The 18078-nt window shown below is 41.2% G+C and overlaps 2 protein-coding genes across 2 annotated transcripts; one reads left to right on the plus strand and one right to left on the minus strand.

The window, feature by feature from the left end:
• The first annotated feature begins 983 nt into the window (after nucleotides 1–983).
• On the plus strand, nucleotides 984–8780 carry LOC308593430 (mitochondrial enolase superfamily member 1-like). The gene is made up of 8 exons (XM_081205769.1): nucleotides 984–1045; nucleotides 1530–1612; nucleotides 2851–2885; nucleotides 4941–5028; nucleotides 6057–6191; nucleotides 6958–6999; nucleotides 7943–8072; nucleotides 8368–8780. Exons 2-8 carry the CDS (start codon nucleotides 1538–1540, stop codon nucleotides 8610–8612), a joined length of 750 nt encoding a protein of 249 aa, XP_081061895.1. The 5' UTR covers nucleotides 984–1045; nucleotides 1530–1537; the 3' UTR covers nucleotides 8613–8780.
• Nucleotides 8781–10557: 1777 nt separating this feature from the next.
• Nucleotides 10558–17765, minus strand: TYMS (thymidylate synthetase). Its single transcript, XM_081205765.1, has 7 exons — nucleotides 17459–17765; nucleotides 15631–15704; nucleotides 15053–15227; nucleotides 14135–14236; nucleotides 13474–13649; nucleotides 11901–11972; nucleotides 10558–10995 (listed from the first exon to the last, which is right to left on the minus strand). The coding sequence occupies exons 1-7, from the start codon at nucleotides 17646–17648 to the stop codon at nucleotides 10858–10860; spliced, it is 927 nt and encodes a 308-aa protein (XP_081061891.1). The 5' UTR covers nucleotides 17649–17765; the 3' UTR covers nucleotides 10558–10857.
• Nucleotides 17766–18078: the final 313 nt, after the last annotated feature.

The following is an 18078-nucleotide window of genomic DNA, read 5'->3' on the forward strand; positions in this document are numbered from 1 at the left end:
TGCTTTGGCTGAGTGAAGATTTGATTCCAGGTTTCTCTAAGTTCAGTTCTCTAGTCATATAAATCAAATGCAAATATTGGTGGTGAAAATCTACCTACCACATGCATTCCACAGAATGAGATTTTTCAGTAGCTGGAAATCTGACAATATGCCCATCTTTTCTTAAATATTGCCTATCTATAGCCTTTTGGGATATATGGAGGGATGTGTTATTTCTTTAAGTAAAGCATTTCAGATGCTTCCAAAATCGATTTTGTAGAAACAGAATGATTTCCAAGTAATAGAAATGATCCTGCCATGGCCAAATACATGCAGAGTGTAAGAAAAATCCAGAGGTGCTCCTTAAAATACTGGGGAACTAGCCACAGAGTCAGGGGAAAGCCCCTCATCACTTTGTTTGGGTTCCAAGTTGTTTGGGTACCAAGGTGTTTGAGAACCAAGGTACCACTGTACTTAATGTGCTTTACCTCCATTAGCTCAGTAAACTTTTAAACTGTTCTTAGAGCAGCCCACTACAACCATCTCTTCCCTGTTTAGGGAAGTTTTAAATGTTTGAAGTTTTATTCTGTTTTTAGTCCCCTGTTGGGAGCTGCCCAGAGTGGCTGGGGAAACCCAGCCAGATGGGAGGGGTATAAATAAAATTATTATTATTATTATTATTATTATTATTATTATTATTATTATTATTATTATTATTATTATTCCAAATGGGGAGGCAGGGCACTGAGGTTGAAAATGAATGGCTTACCTATGACACCCTGCTACCAGTGAATCTGTGGCTAAGCAGAGGTTTAAACTGTGAACTGTAACAACAACTGTAACTTCATGGCTCATGCTTTAGGCTTCAGTGTAACAACAGCTCAGAGTATAGACCCTGTAATTATTTGTACAGCAAGTGCAGTGCCATGTAATTTTGCTTTATAAAAATAGCCCTCTATATAAATAAAGATAGGAATGACATTGCATTTTGGTTTTAACATTGTGCTTTCTCTTTCCATTTCACTAGCAATCCTTCAAAGTGGCCTAGTGGGGAAAAAACAAAGAGGTAAGCAGAACCACTCTTCCTTCTGCTGTTAGTTGATGATTAGTTTGCATCCCAAAAGGTTATTCTGAAACTTGATATGGGAAACAGCCACTGATGTCTCACTTGCATAGCGACATAGCCTTCTTTTTCTTTCTTCTTAAAACAGGGAGTCTGTGGCCCTCCAAATGTTGTTGGACTCCCACCTTTCCTGACTGTTGGGCATGCTGGCTGGCGATGAGGAGAGTTGCGAATCCAACAACAAATGGTGGTTCCTCAACCCTTCTTTAAAGGCAGTGTTTGGAAACTCTAGCTACTTTCAGGCAAAGCAGTGGGAAATGACCCTGTGGGAATCCAGGCTTTTCATTCATCCTAGAGGTCTTTTTAAACATTTTTACTTTGGTGTCCAGTTGTTGTAGGGAATCCAGATGTGTTTTCCCAGGGTAGTGATTCTGTTGCAAGGAAATTTCATTTAAATTGCTGGTGGTGACGTTCTGCCTCTTTGTAGAAGAACAAATGTTGGAATGCGGCTACCCAGCTTATACCACATCGTGTGCTTGGCTAGGCTATCCAGACCAACAACTGAAACAGGTTTGGTTCTTCCGCACTCTTTCCATTTAAACTTCTGCTTTGAGTTCAGATGCACAAAAGATGAACAAACATAATTGCTTTAGGCAGTACGGAGGAAGAGTCAGAAGCAAATTCCATTTTCAAATGCAGCTGTCAGATATTGTCATTTTTTTGGCATGCACATGGGTCACTGTTGCTCTTAGGCCGGTTCACACTAGGGATGGAGGAGAAATTTGATCCAGTTTGCATTAAAATACGAACTTTACTAATGCAGAGTTTCCAAAATAATATGCAAATGGAAACACAGCCACCGTTCAGACCTTTTAAAACCAAGTAATGTGTGCAAAAATGCATATACTGGGATACTGTGTCCATACAAGTGCATGTATTAATGAAAATAACATTCAAAAAATGCATTATTTTAGGGGAAAGTGCTTTACAAAAATATGTCTCTAGGCATGATTGCATACAAAAAGGTGTAAATTAGGAGACGTGCACTAAAAGCTGTTGGATTTTCACAAGGTTTTTTTTTATTGTTGCAAAGTGTTGAAATGTGGAGAACTGAATTTAGGACTAAAAACGAGAAACTGAGAGGGAACGAAATTGCAGAGATGGGCAAATCTGTCCAATTTTCCCTGGCTGTTGTATGTGGGTGGGATATGGAAACAAGTCTTAAAGGGTTTGTTCTTTCTCCTGCTGTGCATAGAACAATTTATATGAATCATGGTCCATGTGTGGAAACGCCGGTTTAAGTAGATATTGCTCCCATGATCCATTTGCCCCTCTTTTGTGACAGACAGATCTCCCAGAATAGACTCTCCCTTCAATACTGCATGCCGTGTGGATAGACACACTTGTATTGTACACATACAGGGATTGTGTGAAATGACAATTTCTTCTCACTCCCTGTTTTTTCAGTCTTTGCAAACCTGGTCCCTCCAGATGTTTTTGAACTACACAACTCCCATCAGCCCCAGCCAGCATAACTGTGTTGACCGAGGCTGATGGGACTTGCATTCCAAAATATTTGGAGGGTACTAGTTTTGCAGAGGCTGCTCTAGACGGGTGAACCTAAAAAGCAATAAATCTTAAATCATGCTAAGTGACTGAACTCACCATTAACCTGTGAAATACGCTGCTATGAAAGGCGAGACAATAAAACCAACAGATTCTGTCAGTTCGGCTAAGAGTCCTTTTGTACAAATGGTTGCTCACATGTGCTATATGTGTGTGTGTGACAGATGTAACTTTCTTGGCAGCTTTGTACTGAAGCGCTGAAGGATGGTTGGACCAGGTATAGTTAATTTATATTGAATACTTCACTTTTAGTTTTATAAGATATACATAACAGGCAAGTTCTGGTTTGTCAGGAAAATGACAAAAGAAAATGAATTTTCTTACTTTTGTTGTCGGAAGTTATTGATTTGATTCCAAAGTGGGCTAGACAATTGCTGCTTTATGTACATACAGACACTGTCAGGAGCTCGTCCTACACTCGAGTAGGACCCTAGCAGAGACACATGCCCGACTGGCATGTTCTCTCCCTCCTGGTCGTTCATTCAGGAGCTTCAAAAGCTTTCTTCAGCCCGAACATCACAGCGACTGATGCCAACAGACATCGGCTCGCTTAGGGATCCGCAGCTTGTGCAGCTTGTGCAGCTTGCATAACAGACCTCAGCAACTCAGCATTTTGGCTAATCTACTTTATTTACATATAAACACACACGGAGCACTGCAACATGGCTCCCTCTCTCTCTAGCATCAGACAGCAAAGAGAAAGAACAAAGGACAATAGTCCCACTTCACGGAACACAGTAACACAAGCATCCTGTGTCCGTCACTTTCCACTTTGTGGAGTCAAAACATACACCGTCATGTGAAAGACAACAATCCCATGACTGCAATCACGGAGCAGGAATTCTAACAGGCACTACATCCAAAAGTTGCAGCCATGGTTGGTAGTTCACCTGACCACCTGCTGCCTGCATTTCTTCTGTTTCATGGGAGGTAGGGAGTAGGGGCAAGGCAGGGGCAAGGCCTGCATGGTGCAAATGTACCAGCAGTGTGTGCATTTGCACTGGACAGACCTTAACTGCCACATCCCGCATACCCACCCTCCTGGTGAGAAGCAGCAACACAGGTGATGGGCGAACAGGTGAGGACCACCAACCACTACAGCAAAATTGTTGCCGTCAGCTTTGACAGCTCAGCTCAATTGCTGGGCTGAAGGAAGAAATCAATGAATGACTGTCCTCCTACACCTCAAACAGGTGAGCAGCACAGCTGGTCCCTTTGTTCTGCATTGCTGGGGTATCTGAGCATGTGCATACATGTGTAGTGGAGGCAAGTTGTATCTCCTGTGCACACGCAAACTTAGGGTGCGAAGTAACCAACCTAGAATGTCGATCTAGGATTTACGTTTCACCCTAACTGAATCAGGGCATTGGACTCAGTCCTACATCAAGTTACTCATGCTCACATCTCATCGAGTCCACCGGTTGGCATGGATTTACATGAGATGTTTTTACACACATTTGAAAGAACAACAGTTCTCATTCATATTGCTTCTGAAGTTCAGAGTTGGAGAGTAGAGTATAAACTTTTCCAGTTTGGAACTCCTGGGCTAATTCTGAGCCCAAACCAAGTCTTTCACAAGTTCAGTCTCAGTTCACAATTAGTTCATCTCTTAACAACAGTGTTCCTCAGTGCCACAGATACCCCTTTCCCATTCTTTCAAATATATATATATATATATATATACCTGGAAGAGGTGCCTATAAGAAAGGCTGTTCCTTCAGAAGTCTTAAGTGGCAGCAACATTGTGGGCACCAAAACTCCTGGGAAATATAGTTTCTCACACTTTGCAGATCATTTCTAAGAACCTGGGATCCTTGCATTCAGAACATCGTTACTACAGCAGTTAAGTAATCAATGCTCCTGGAGCAGGCCTTAAAAAGTAACATTTTATGATAAATTTTGGGAGAAAGTAGAAAGGGGCATCAGGAGTGCTTTTAGAGAGTCTAGGAGTAGGAGGCCTTAATCCCTTGAGTTCCTGTGGGTGTGTTTTACAAGGATATTGTGGGAGAGAAGTCTTCTAGGCCTGCAACAAGTTATTGAGCACATGATGGGCCAGGTTTAAAACAAATTAATTCTGCCCCGATCTAAACTGAGTCTATTAGCTCCTTCTAGGCAAGCAAAGACTTGAGTTTAGCCTTGAAAAGCTTGCCCTTCTCCAGTTCTCATTTTTATGCTGTTACATAAAAGATAAAAGAAATGAGTGATCATAGAAGAAGAAAAAAGCTGTTACAAACTTTTAGCCATCTTCATTTTATTACAAATGTGTCCCTAGGTTCAAAGTAAAAGTTGGAGCGGATCTCCAGGATGACATTCGGAGATGCAGACTTGTTAGAGAAATGATTGGTCCTGAAAATATACTGGTATATATCACCTATCTAGGGCTATGTTTTGTTGTAATATCATGCTGCCTGTCACTGTCGATCATGTGGATGGTTGGAATCCATCCCTATGTTGGGGTGGAAAGAAACCAGCCATTGATTTTGGCCAGGCTTCCTCTACCTCGGCCCTCCAGATGTTTTAAGACTACAATTCCCATCATCCCTGACTACTGGTCCTGCTAGCTAGGGATCATGGGAGTTGTAGGCCAAAAAACATCTGGAGGGCCGAGGTTGAGGAAGCCTGCTTTGCGCATACTGACAAATCCGAGTCTCTTTATTTTTTGGACTCAGCTTTGATGAACTTAACGTTAAAAAATATACATTTTAGTTATGTGGCGCTCAAAAGTTTCTTCCAGCACTATCTTTAGTACAGTGGTACCTCGGGTTACAGACACTTCAGGGTGTGCGTTTTTAGGTTTCGCACCGCGCCTAACCTGGAAGTACTGGAACGGGTTACTTCCGGGTTTTGGTGCTCGTGCATGTGCAGAAGCACCAAATTGTGACCCACGCGTGCGCAGACGTGGCACTGCCGGTTGCGAATGTGCCTCCCGCATGGATCACGTTCGCAACCCGAGGTTCCACTGTATTGTATTTTGTTTTCTTATTCATTGTAATAAGGTTAACACATTGTGTGCATTTACTTGGAAGCAAGTCCGACTGAAGCATGTACAGGACTGCAGTCTTAGCCAAAGCATAACTGCTAGGATTTTTCACTACATTTGAGTCCTGTGTTGGTCATAGTTAATTAGGACTTTGTTTCTTTAGAATAAACGTGTAGTTTGGAGAATTGGGTACATTATTTCTTCCTACTTCAATAGAAAATGCTAGCCAGCAGATACTAGATGATTCAAATTGTTTAACACCTTAGCAGTATGAACCTAGCGTGTGTCATAAGAAAAGCTTGACTTAAATTCTCATTACTTTCCATCTGTCTAAAATCAACATCACCATTGTTACAACACTGAGTTCAATGACATAGTTGAGTGAATGCAGTCTGTAACTATTCTCAGATGCTGGACGCTAACCAAAGATGGGAAGTGAAAGAAGCCATAGAATGGGTCTCAAAACTAGCTGAATTCAAACCACTGTGGATTGAGGAACCAACTTCCCCCGACGATATTCTTGGGCACGCAACCATTGCCAAGGTCAGAGTTGTTGTTTTCCATTTTGGTGAGATGACAACCTAATGTAGATCTAGGATTTATGTTTTGTCCCAACTGAATCAGGGCATTGGACTCTCTACATAACAGAGAACTTTGATGATTTATTGACTTGTGGTTTTCTTTAGAACACTCAGAGTTCAGGCTCAAACAGTTGTCAAAAGTCATTAGCATCTACTTGCTACAATATCCTGTCACACATGCAGCATATATTCCATTAAACTTTAAATGAGTAACATATTTGTGAAGGCTAATAAAAGACTGAAAAATATATACATCCGTGTGCAAGCCAACCAGCAGTGCTCCTAAAATGCATGTGATTCAAGCACTCTTTAATATGTTTGGCCTGAAGTTCAAATTATATGAGAAATATAATACTAGCCAAGGATGTGTGATCAAAACTTATTAGAGCACCAGTGGTCTCGCATGTACACCATAGCCAAAATCCAACACCAAGTTAGTAATGCTTAAGCACCATTGATTTCAGTGGGATTTGTGTGCATAACTGTGCTCAGTTACAGTCCAAGGATATTCCATATGGTCGCACACACCCGCTTATGTAATTCTTCACACCTAATTGATTAAGCAAAGAAAGTATCAACTATGCTAATAATTCTATCATTTCCTTTAGCTTTCTTCTAATTGTGTGAAATGATTGCTGAACCATTACATTTTGTTTTCCCCCTGTGAATATCTGGATTTGGAAAAACTCAGAAACCTATGGCATGTCACAAGCTGTTCTTGTTTTTAGGCTTTAGCGCCATTAGGGATTGGTGTTGCAACAGGAGAACAAGTAAGTTTCCTTATAAATGTCTTATTTTATATTGGTTGTCTTGGAAGCCATTCCATCGAACTTTCCTGAAATGTGTGATTGGGTAAAATCTTCCCATCGCATTTCCTTGAACTGAAATATTTGTTTATGAGAAAGTGCCAAATAAAGTGTGCCTATCAGCTAGGGATCCTAAGTTAATTTACAGAGCAATCCAATAGATGTCTAATCGGAAGTAAGCCCCCTGGAATTCAATGGGACTTTCTCCCAGGGAAGAACATACTGCGACCTTAAGGAAATTCACGGAAGGAAAGTTTCCTATCCCCTTCATTCTCCTACAAAAAGTATCTCTGGAGGGCTAGGATGGTGGTGGTGCCAGAACTATGTGGAATGGATCTGTGGGGAGGAAACTCTATTTAAAAAATATTATGCTAACTTATTTTAGGAGCCATGACAATTGTGATAAAATGTTACAGTCAAAGCTTTGCTTGGAAATTATTTTCTTGTACTACTTAAAATTTAAACAACTTATGGAAATATATTTACTGAATTGTCATTTAAGGGGGGGAAATGGAACAAATCAAAATTGTCAAGAAACCAGTTTTAGCAAACCCAAAGTGCTAGGCATTTTATATTTAAATATGCATGCATGCTTCTTTGGGGCAGTCACCTGAGATATGTTAATTGTATTTGTTTGTTTTGTGAGTGTGCATTGTTAAAATTAACACCCTGTTCCATTCCTCGTATAATTTAAAGCCTTCATATGGAACAGTGCAGGCAGAATCTTTTCAGTTTTGTCTCTTAGGCTGTTTTTTTAGGATGCAGAAGTTCAATATGCATTGCTTTGAAAGGCAACAACAGCATAGGCTCTATAATGAAATGCTGTAGTTTCTATGGATTTTAAGCTAACCTTCAAATATTTTGATCTTATTTGGGCTAAGCAATCCCCCCCCCCCATCATTTGCAGTGCCATAACAGAGTGATATTTAAGCAGCTCCTGCAGGCTCAGGCCTTGAGTTACGTCCAGGTGGATAGTTGCAGGTTGGGCAGTGTCAATGAAAACTTGTCTGTGCTGCTGATGGCCAAGAAATTTCAAGGTAAGGCTTTTGAAAATTCTGCTGTAGAAGTACTAGGTGTGTTTTCTGGTCATTTCTGCTGCTGGCATAGCATTTGATTTTGTGTATGTTAGCATGATTTTTATGTGATTCTTTATAGCAGAAGTAGGTAGCATTAGTGAAGTTTGGCTTTTTCCAGGAATCATCTATGATAAATATATTTTTAAAAGGCCAAAGGAATGAATAAAGCACCACAAAGCATATTTTAGGCTAGAGGGATGACAAGTTGTGTTGTCTTGTCAGCAGTGCTAATGCAGCTTGTATCCTTTGTTTTCAGTCCCTGTGTGTCCTCATGCTGGAGGGGTTGGGCTCTGTGAGCTGGTACAGCACTTGATAATATTTGACTACATTTCAATATCTGGTAGCCTTGAGAACAGGATGTGTGAATATGTTGACCATCTACATGAACACTTCAAGTACCCTGTAGTAATCAAGAATGCATCCTATATGCCACCACAGGTATTTGTACCCCCAGAATATTTTCAGTGCTCCCAGAATGCAAGTCTTTCTTCAAACCTTTAATGGAAGCAAGAGGGAAATCCACATGTATCCTATCCACAGCATGTGCAAGTTGTCATTGTTTTAAAACAGCCCACAGGCTAGATTTGGTTGCCATGTCATGGTAATATCAGGTGATTGACAGGTAGATGACCCCATACACCTGCAGGGAGTGGGCAAGTTTAGGTTCTGCTAACACAGGGGTCTGCAACCTTTAAGACAAAAAGAGCCCCTTGGACCTGTTTCCGAAGGGGGAAACTGGGAGCCGCAAAACCACTGCGACATTTAAAACAAATATATCTCCAGAGCCGCGATCTGACAGCGGGCGGGAAGGTGACGTCGGGACGGTGCGTGACTAATGCATGCACCGCCCCCATGCGACGTCACAGCCAGTACAGCGCCCACCACAGTGGGGAGTGTCGGGGCGCACAATGCACCTCCTCCCCTCGCTAGTATCCACCCCGGAGCCGCGGCAAAGGTGTAAAAGAGCCACATGCGGCTCCGGAGCCGCGGGTTGCAGACCCCTGTGCTAACAGGATCCTGTTCCCCACCCATAAAGGATACTCAGGACAGCTTCTGAAGTTTGGATTAGGGCTCTTGCTGAAGCAGCGTTCAAGAAGATTTTGCCACAAAATATATGGCTGCTTTGTATTTACAATTTTAGTATTGAAATTAAGGGTCCTTGAGTAAGCTTCCAGATGATGTTAGCATTAATTTTTGTTCACTATAACCTAGTGAACACTATGAGCAATTAATACAAAACTTGCAGTGTAAGTGTGTCTATTCTACTATGATATAGCTCCATTACAGCTTTAGTCATGCTTCCTGTTTCCTAAGTGCTGCAAGAACTGCCATATAAAAACAGTTTAGCCAAAGGTACAAGATTGTTTAATCAGCCTAAGACCTGGTGATATACAGTTCTAATATTCTATCATTCTAAGGCAAGGAGGGGTGTAATAAGCATAAACAGTATGCTCAAAGTTGGGATTTATTGGTCACCTTTTGGAATACACAATTTAATAAAATTTAATAAAAATATTCCTTTGGTGTAATGATATTTTTAAAATAGAAGGATGGGAATGGCATTGTGAAGCTAAGAATTTATTAGGAAAAGTTGTGGCCTGACCAATGATGGTATGGTCTTAACAAGCACTTTATGGCAAGGAAGGAAGGCAACTTGCATGACTGCATAGAGAGAAGAGCAGTTGCAAGTAAGAATCATTCTGTTTTCTTCTTTATGGCCTCTGTGGAGCCCTGTGAATCATAATTGAGTGGTAGAATACATGTTTTGCGTCTAGAAAAATCACAGGTTCATTCCCTGGCAGTCCCGTGTGTAGGCTGATGCGTAGCAGGGCTGGAATGCCGGCGATACTCTGTTGAATTCATACTCAAAATGAAGCATGATGACCTTTTTAATAGTTAAGCTGAAAGGGTACATGATTCGTTTTTCCTGACACTGTTCCAGGAACTACAGGATTATATAATGCAAGATTGCACTTTGAATGTGCATCTGCTGAGTTTAGAAGTTTCAAATAAAGAAACTATGACTAGATGCTGTGTTTTGTTCTGTCATATATACTAAGGATGTTTTCAGGCATGTCAGAGGTGAGGGAAGTGGTGTATAGGGTATATCATACATATAAAATTACTCATAAAGGAGGAAGAGGCTGCTGCTTTCACCTTCTGCCAGAACTACAATGGAAGGAGACACTGGAAGTTATCACTACAATTTGCTAGGAACTACAGAATTCTTCCCAATAAAATATCATTTCTATTTGATAGCCTAGAATGTGGGGGAGGGGCTTGGCATATTATTATTATTATTATTATTATTATTATTCAATTGCCAACTACTTATCTAGTTGTTCCATATTTTACACAGCACCCCCTTCCCTTTTACTACCTAGTCAGGTAAACATGAAACCTATGTAAATTATGGTAATAGAATACAGGTGATGCACATAACACATATGTACTAAAGAAATATATGTATATTTTATTGCATAGTTCAGAAATTGTAGAAAGTGCTTTTCTATTATACAACCTAGAAAGTTAACCTCTCACAGCAAGTGAAGCTGAAAAAAGTATCCTCTGGGGGGAAAGTATTTCATTGGATACAGTGCATACTTCAAACTCCATAAGAAAACCATGATAATTTATCATGAAATATCTTTAGTATTTTCTAATATTTATAAAGTCAAAATATGGTTCTTCTAAGGGCACTACTGCAAATTTGACCTTAAGGCAAGTAAACACTGCTACAAGTCACCTAGACAGCCATTTCCATTTTAATAGCGGGATGAGGATCATAACCTTCTAGTTCAAAGTCATCCGCATTGAAGTCATTGATGTTTTCAACATTGCGAAGAATTTTGAGTTTTGGAAAAGGTCTTGGTTGCCTCTGAAGCTGAAATTTTAAAGTAGAGTTGGTTATTTCAGAGGGATGGCATTCATATAAAATTGACTAATTATGCAAGGGGTATTCACTTTAGCAACTAATTTCACAATGGCATTTGTTTTAAATCATCTCATGTTAATACTTGTATAATTAAACATTATACTTGTTTAGGAATATTAACTGCACACATAATGACCAGTAGTTGCTCTGCTGCTGCTATATCTACCCACAAATGCTCCAATATAAGCTCAATTAGTCAATGCTGGGAAACATTTTGGCCAGATTGTGCCTGTTTTGTCTCCAGCACTTGCAGAAATGTGAACAGTCCAGTAAACTGCACAGCCTTTCACCTTTTAGTAAGCTGTTCAACCCCCTCAAAGCCCATGGAGATCACATCCATAATGTATTGGTCATGTTCAGCAGCTCTTATATTACAGTGGTGCCCCGCAAGACGAATGACTCGCAAGACGGAAAACCCGCTAGACGAAAGGATTTCCCGTTTTTGAGCTGCTTCGCAAGACGAATCTCCCTATGGGCTTGCTTCGCAAGACGAAAACGTCTTGCGAGTGTTCCGATTTTTTTTTCGCTTTCCCCCCCTTTTTCTAAGCTGCTAATAGCCTTTTAGCCGCTAAGCCGGTAAGCCTTTAATAGCCGCTAATCCGCTAATAGCGCTAATCCGCTAATAGGGTTGCTTCGCAAGACGAAAAAACCGCTAGACGAAGAGACTCGCGGAACGGATTATTTTCGTCTTGCGAGGCACCACTGTATTAAGCAAATGACAAGCACTATGAGTAATACATTCCATCATTCCTTTAACTCCAAGACTGAACTAATTCAATATATATAGCAATGGAAGGAAATACACAGTGTGAGTAGTAAGGCTGGCTATTTGCCAAACTATTTTGGATATTTACCTGGATTTTCAAAGGTTCGATATGATTCAGGTAAATATGAGCGTCTCCTAGTGTATGTATAAACTCGCCAGGCTATATAAAAAAGAAACACAGCCTTAATATTAGAAATAGAATGAACAAGAATATACAGGATGGCCCAGAAGTAGCTATACTGCTTTAAAATCCACATTCTTTGTTCTTGACTCAAGTTCTCATCATTCACAATATCAGTAAAGGAAAAAAATAATTAATAGTATACCTACTTTTGGGCCACCCTGTACATGCTGATATATTTCTTACGCAATATTGCTCTAACCAGATTCCTCAACAAGCCATTTAATACACACAAAATCAGATGTTATATTGCTTATTCTGAACTGGTTTGAATGCAAGTTAATACATTACAATAAATGTGTACAATAACCTTAGTCTGCTATCACAAGCACATGAAGGAGAAATGTTTGCATACTCTAGATAAAATCTGTGGTTCATAAATTTCTAGTGGATATCTGCCTCATTAGAGTAGCAGCTATAAATTGTTAACATTAATGTCTTTCTGTGGGATAAATTGTTCTACTGGCTCAAGAAGCAGCCACCCACATATGGTGCAATCCTGTATACTCTGTTTACAGAGACTAAGGTGCTTAATGGTTCCTACGATTCCATATGACAACATCCCTTCTCTGCATATCTCTTCTGTCTTGAGCTTAATCCATTGGGGCCAACTAACAGAAGTCCTACATCTGAGCAACACTCTCCCAGCAAGATGGAGCAGAACCCCACAAGTTTTTCCCACTTGAAGCAAGAACAGGTTGCACTCGAGGACCTGAACAAAAGCCAGCACAGCATGCCAAGAAGATACAGGCAGGCTAGTCTGGCACTGCTCTGCTCCGCTGTACACAGAAGTAGTTTTTGGAGAATTATCAGAACCTGGGAGTTGCTCTGCACCCTGTGCTGTATGATCACAAAGAGCAGAATTACAGCCATGGAAAATTCAAGTGCTTCTCACAAGGGGCACAGGAAATGGAGTTTGAGCATCTGTACCTTGATCCATTATAGTGATGAGATGTTTATCTTTGCTACAAACATTTTCCAAGTTCCTCATAACAATCTTTTATAAACAGAAATATTAGAACAGCAGCTGTATTAACTTTCAGGACATTTTGGCAACATCACAACAGTCTTCCGATTCTCAAATTATGGCAGCCAGTGGAAGATACAAGCACATTGGACTATAAAATGCTTGACCTGATAGAACCACTGACAGAATTCTTTTTCTACCAATTACGCCAACACACTACTTTTGACTCTTCAATAGTTAGGGTAAGAGGCCATCCAAATAATGAAGGCTGAGATCCTACACACACTTAACAGGGAGTCAAGTGACATTGAACTTAATAGAGCATACTTCTGAGAAGTGTATACAATTGCACTGTTGAAGAAATATGAAACTTGTTCTGAAGTTCAACACCCTGTACAAATTTTCAAGTTTTTCATTTATATACCATCCATTTTAGAAAGTCTTCATATACTACATTCTTTCTAGCTTATTTTCTATTTTGAAAGTGAAAATAGATAAAAGCATTAAAAATACCTTCAAGCCTGTAACATGGGCTACCATTGCAGTGAGCAATGAGTAACTGGCAATGTTGAAAGGTACTCCTAATCCCATATCTCCAGAACGCTGATACAGCTGACAAGAGAGTTCACCATTTAAAACATAGAACTGGCATAGAGCATGACATGGAGGCAAGGCCATTGAGGATATATCTGAGAAGCAAACAACACGGCAAAAATTACAATATGTCCAAAGGCAAAATTCCACCCACAGTATGATCTTATTGGCTTTGTTTTGTAAACTAGCAATTACCATTTCCCAACATAGCAACAGTGTGTCATTGTTAGAAAATGACAAAAACGGAAAAAGAATGTTAAAACTAAATTCTAAAGAACTGGCCAGTTCTTAATACATTTGTGTAGAGTATTGTAGTGGCAGCTTGAGAACAATCCCTTTTCCCAGGTGAACACAGTAGTTTGTTGATTATTTTTATAAAGAAAAGCTGAGTGTATTTTTTTAATTTAAAAATACATTTAAAATATATTTTACTTCGATCATAACCACAAGGCATAAAAAAGCCAACAAGAAGACAGTTTACAAACAACATATGCAAGCTATTCTACTGTTTTTGAGAAGAGGATTATCATGCACAACTACAAGGTACAATGACATTACATAATTAATTCCATAACCATACCTTTAGGATTCCACGCACACATGATTATTCTTCTGTTATCTGGATTGTTTCTGATTGTATCAATTACTTGCTGCAGCTGATCTACTCCTTGCCCTGTGTAATCTGAAAATACAGAAGGAAAAGTGTGACAATGTGACAAATGATAAATTTTTAATTATCTGTGAAACTGTCAATTGTCAAGCTCAGGAGGCAATTCATATCATTTATTTTCATACTACCCCACTAAAATTTACAAAACTACTTAATAGTGAGATAATTTTCCTCTACTAAGAAACACAAAGATTCTGAATGCACAGGAGGGTTGAATCCATCAGTGCTTTTTCTGGTACTACTGCTTCTTCTTTGCTCGTGGAACACAGAACCTGCAGTAATACTGCCCCATCAGTCTATGACTTCACACTACTTTTATGATAACTTCTTGCTTATTGTGTTCCCTCAGTGCAGATTTCCATATGAACTTATGTGTGCCATTTACTATTAGTGATGGGAGTGGCTTGAATGATGAAGAACTATTTTTGACATCCTTTTACCCCCACCACATCTTCAAGTCTGTGAAAAGGAAGTTATTGTGATAGTAGCTATATGCATGCCCTCTGCAGCTATGTCTAGTACCTTTCTGCTAAGGTACTAAATACTTTTGTGTACTCTTTATTTACCCAAGAACCCCCACAATAATATGTGAAATGGACAAATGAACAGAAAGGCATATTTTAGGAACATTAATTCTTTCCCAGAGCAGCTGTACTGGGGGGGGGGGTGTACCATAGAGGGGGAAATGTGTTCTATTTAAGGCATGAATGCACTATTTTACCATAATCTCTTCAGTACCTAGAATACTGGATTTTCAATTAGGCAGTTTATCCTTTCCTCAGTACGGAGAATACCTAAATATAGGAAACCAATAGAATGTGTCATTACCTGTATGCATATCTTTGTATTCAGCTCCAAAATGTCTCCACTGGAAGCCATAAACTGGGCCCAAGTCTCCTTCCTCCCTAGAAAAGAATCCCTGTTTGTCTAAGAATTCACGAGAACCATTGGCATCCCAGATCTTAACACCTTTAGCAGAAAGTTCTTTTGCATTTGTAGAACCCTGTGCGGGGTAAAAAGAGAAATATTTATTAATGTTAATTAAGAACGTAATTTTAAGATGCTTCCTGAATTCCTTAGAATTATTAGCTGAGCTTCCTGCATTGCAGAAGGTTGGATTAGATGACCCTCGGGATCTGTTCCAATTCTGCAATTCTGTGAGCATTTATGTTAAAAAGGCAGTACTGTACAGAAATGTGTGTAGGATAGTACATTCTGCAGTTTTTTAACACTACAGGAACAAAGATAGCAAGGGTGATATAGAAGACTTGAACACACACAAAAAGGACCACCATACCTTGTCAAACCTAGCACACAGTAAAAATTTAAATCTATCAATTAGTTCTGAGCTAAAAGTAATACATAGAATATTGCTGTACTAGTACATACCAATTATTATACCATACCTTGATAAACCAAAGTAGTTCTTCAAGTACTCCCTTCCAGAAAACCCTTTTAGTTGTTAGCAATGGAAAATTATCTGAAAATAAATTTTAAGAAAGTTAGAGCAGATAAGAGAACATCTGTAATTCATCAGTACAGTGTTACCTCAGTTTAAGTACTTAATTCGTTCCGGAGGTCTGTTCTTAACCTGAAACTGTTCTTAACCTGAAGCACCACTTTAGCTAATGGGGCCTCCTGCTGCTGTCATGCCGCCGCCGCGCGATTTCTGTTCTCATCCTGAAGCAAAGTTCTTAACCCGAGGTACTATTTCTGGGTTAGCGGAGTCTGCAACCTGAAGCGTCTGTAACCTGAAGTACCACTGTACACATTTAAGAGGAATGAAACATTACCTACCAAATATATTAAATATGGACAGAGCAATTCTATTTGTAGGAAGGGGCAGAGAAAAGAATCTATGGTAGACCAACTGTTACATCTAAAGCCCAATTGTTTTGCTGCAACAAAGGAAGAAGGTGGATTATGGTTTTATTTGTTCCCCTTTAACCTTTACCTTCTGCCCAATGGACTCCAGTAAGAGAATTTACTATGTCATATCCAGATCTATTACGGTGGTAACATTAGAGCAGCAAAATCCGGTGGATTCACAGCCTATCCTGTTTCTGGCTTCACTGCCAGCAGACAGGGAGGTCTACCGAGTCATATGCACCTGTTAAAACACCCTTTCAGGAAGCATCAGATTGCCAAAGTGACTTCCCAGGGGCGCAAGTGTTGTATAGAGATCCAGGGCTGTCCAGACAAGAGCCCCCCCTCGGCCTCACTGATATGGTCCAAAGGAAAGCAGAGCAATATATCTGGCACCAGCTTGGCTGTAGGAGTTGCCAGAAGGAGGCATACAAGGTGCCATCCAGCCATTTTAGGGACTCCACTCCAGATTTGTGTAGGGTTTCCTCCTTAGCCTTTTCTTCTCCCTAAGATATCCCGCAAGGCAGCAGAGGTTTAGGACCAGAGCTTTCCTTCTCCAAGATGGGCCAACTTCCCAGCTTGACCCCCCCTTTCCTCTACTACAGCACCCTGGATCAAAAGAAGCAGTCCTGGGCTTGGATTGCTCTAGACTGTCGATGACAGGGGTGCCAACTTAAATAAAATATTGGGGGCGGGTGGAGGGTTGCAGGTCAGCTCACATGGCGTGGTGCACGCACACTATTTGAATGGCAATGCCCATCAACTTTGGGGGCTCAAATATTTTAGGGGGGGGAGCTGAAGACCACTCGGCCCCAAGATGAGAGAAATGGTACGATTCTGACCATAGCTGTCAACTTTTCCCTTTTCTTGCCAGGAATCCTATTCGGAATAAGGGAATTTCCCTTAAAAAGGGGAAAACGTTGACAGCTGTGATTCTGACATTTAACTTTTGGCTTGTGCCAATAATCCTGGAATCGGGGAGTCGAAAGCTGGGAGGGAAATAATCGCGAGCACATAAACAAACGCACTCAAAATGCGCTCTGCCGTTAATAATCCGGTTTTTGGCGGGGAATCGCTGCGTCCTTCCTCTGCTGCTGCTGCTGGGAGGAACTGAAAACAGGGCGGCGTCCATTCCTTCCTTCCTCAAGCAGCGAAAGAAACCCCACGAACGAACCTTTTTAAAAAGCTTGGGGCTTTATTTTTATGGCGTCGTCAGTCCCACTACGCTTGCCGATTGCTAGGTATCGAAGAGCGTCTCCACATGACCGAGAGGCGCCATTATCCCCTCGCAGGAAGGCGCAGCGTCTCCTCGTTTCCTTCTGCCGAGGGGAAAAGAAAAGAGCCGGCGCTGAGGGAGGAGAGGCTCACCTCGGAGGCTGTAGCGCGCCTGCAGCCCGAAGACGGAGAGGGTGCCGGTGCCCGTGCGGTCCTCCTTCCTGTGCCCGAAGCGCAGGATCTGCTCCACTTGCCTCAGGTACTGGAGCTCCCCGTGAGGCGGCGGCACCGCGCCGGAGGACTCCTCGCGAGGGCCTTCGGTCTCGGTCACCACAGCGGGCATAGCGAGGAGACGACGAGGAAGCGGGCGGGAAAACCCAGCGCGACAACAAGGGCCTCCCGCTTTTGAAGAGGCGCAACTTCGGAATTAGCGCGCTCACCCACCCATTTCCCCTCCGAGCCAATAAGAGAGATGTGGAGGCGGGGACCGCTGCCGATCCCGCTTTGCTATTGGCTGTCACGTTTCCTATATCCTCCGCGGCTCTCGTTGAAGGAAGATGCATTTCGCTCTCGCCGCCCGCGCAGAGGGTCGATCTTCTGAGAGGGGACAACTATTAAAGTTGCAGTACCCTTTTGAGAGGGGGCGGGGGTTACCCTACAACGAGCATGCTCAGTCCTCATTAGGCTGGATTTTGGGGTCCTCTCCTTTGGAGCGCTGTGAGGGGTCTCTTAATAATTTAACAATTTTAGTAAACTACAATTTTAGGGATTAT

The sequence above is a fragment of the Podarcis bocagei genome (assembly GCF_964188305.1).
Source record: "Podarcis bocagei genome assembly, chromosome: 8".
NCBI classification, from domain to species: Eukaryota; Metazoa; Chordata; class Lepidosauria; order Squamata; family Lacertidae; genus Podarcis; species Podarcis bocagei.

What these genes read in the sequence shown, in the direction of transcription:
- LOC308593430 (XM_081205769.1), top strand. Translation starts at nt 1,538, where the DNA reads ATGTTGGAATGCGGCTACCCAGCTTATACCACATCGTGTGCTTGGCTA. An exon ending in CAGACCAACAACTGAAACAG is followed by an intron (nt 1,613 to 2,850) that starts GTTTGGTTCTTC and finishes CTTTCTTGGCAG; the next exon opens with CTTTGTACTGAAGCGCTGAA. An exon ending in TTGGTCCTGAAAATATACTG is followed by an intron (nt 5,029 to 6,056) that starts GTATATATCACC and finishes AACTATTCTCAG; the next exon opens with ATGCTGGACGCTAACCAAAG.
- TYMS (XM_081205765.1), bottom strand. Translation starts at nt 17,648, where the DNA reads ATGCCCGCTGTGGTGACCGAGACCGAAGGCCCTCGCGAGGAGTCCTCC. An exon ending in GGCGCGCTACAGCCTCCGAG is followed by an intron (nt 15,705 to 17,458) that starts GTGAGCCTCTCC and finishes ATTTATTTTCAG; the next exon opens with ATAATTTTCCATTGCTAACA. An exon ending in GTGTGCGTGGAATCCTAAAG is followed by an intron (nt 13,650 to 14,134) that starts GTATGGTTATGG and finishes TTTGCTTCTCAG; the next exon opens with ATATATCCTCAATGGCCTTG.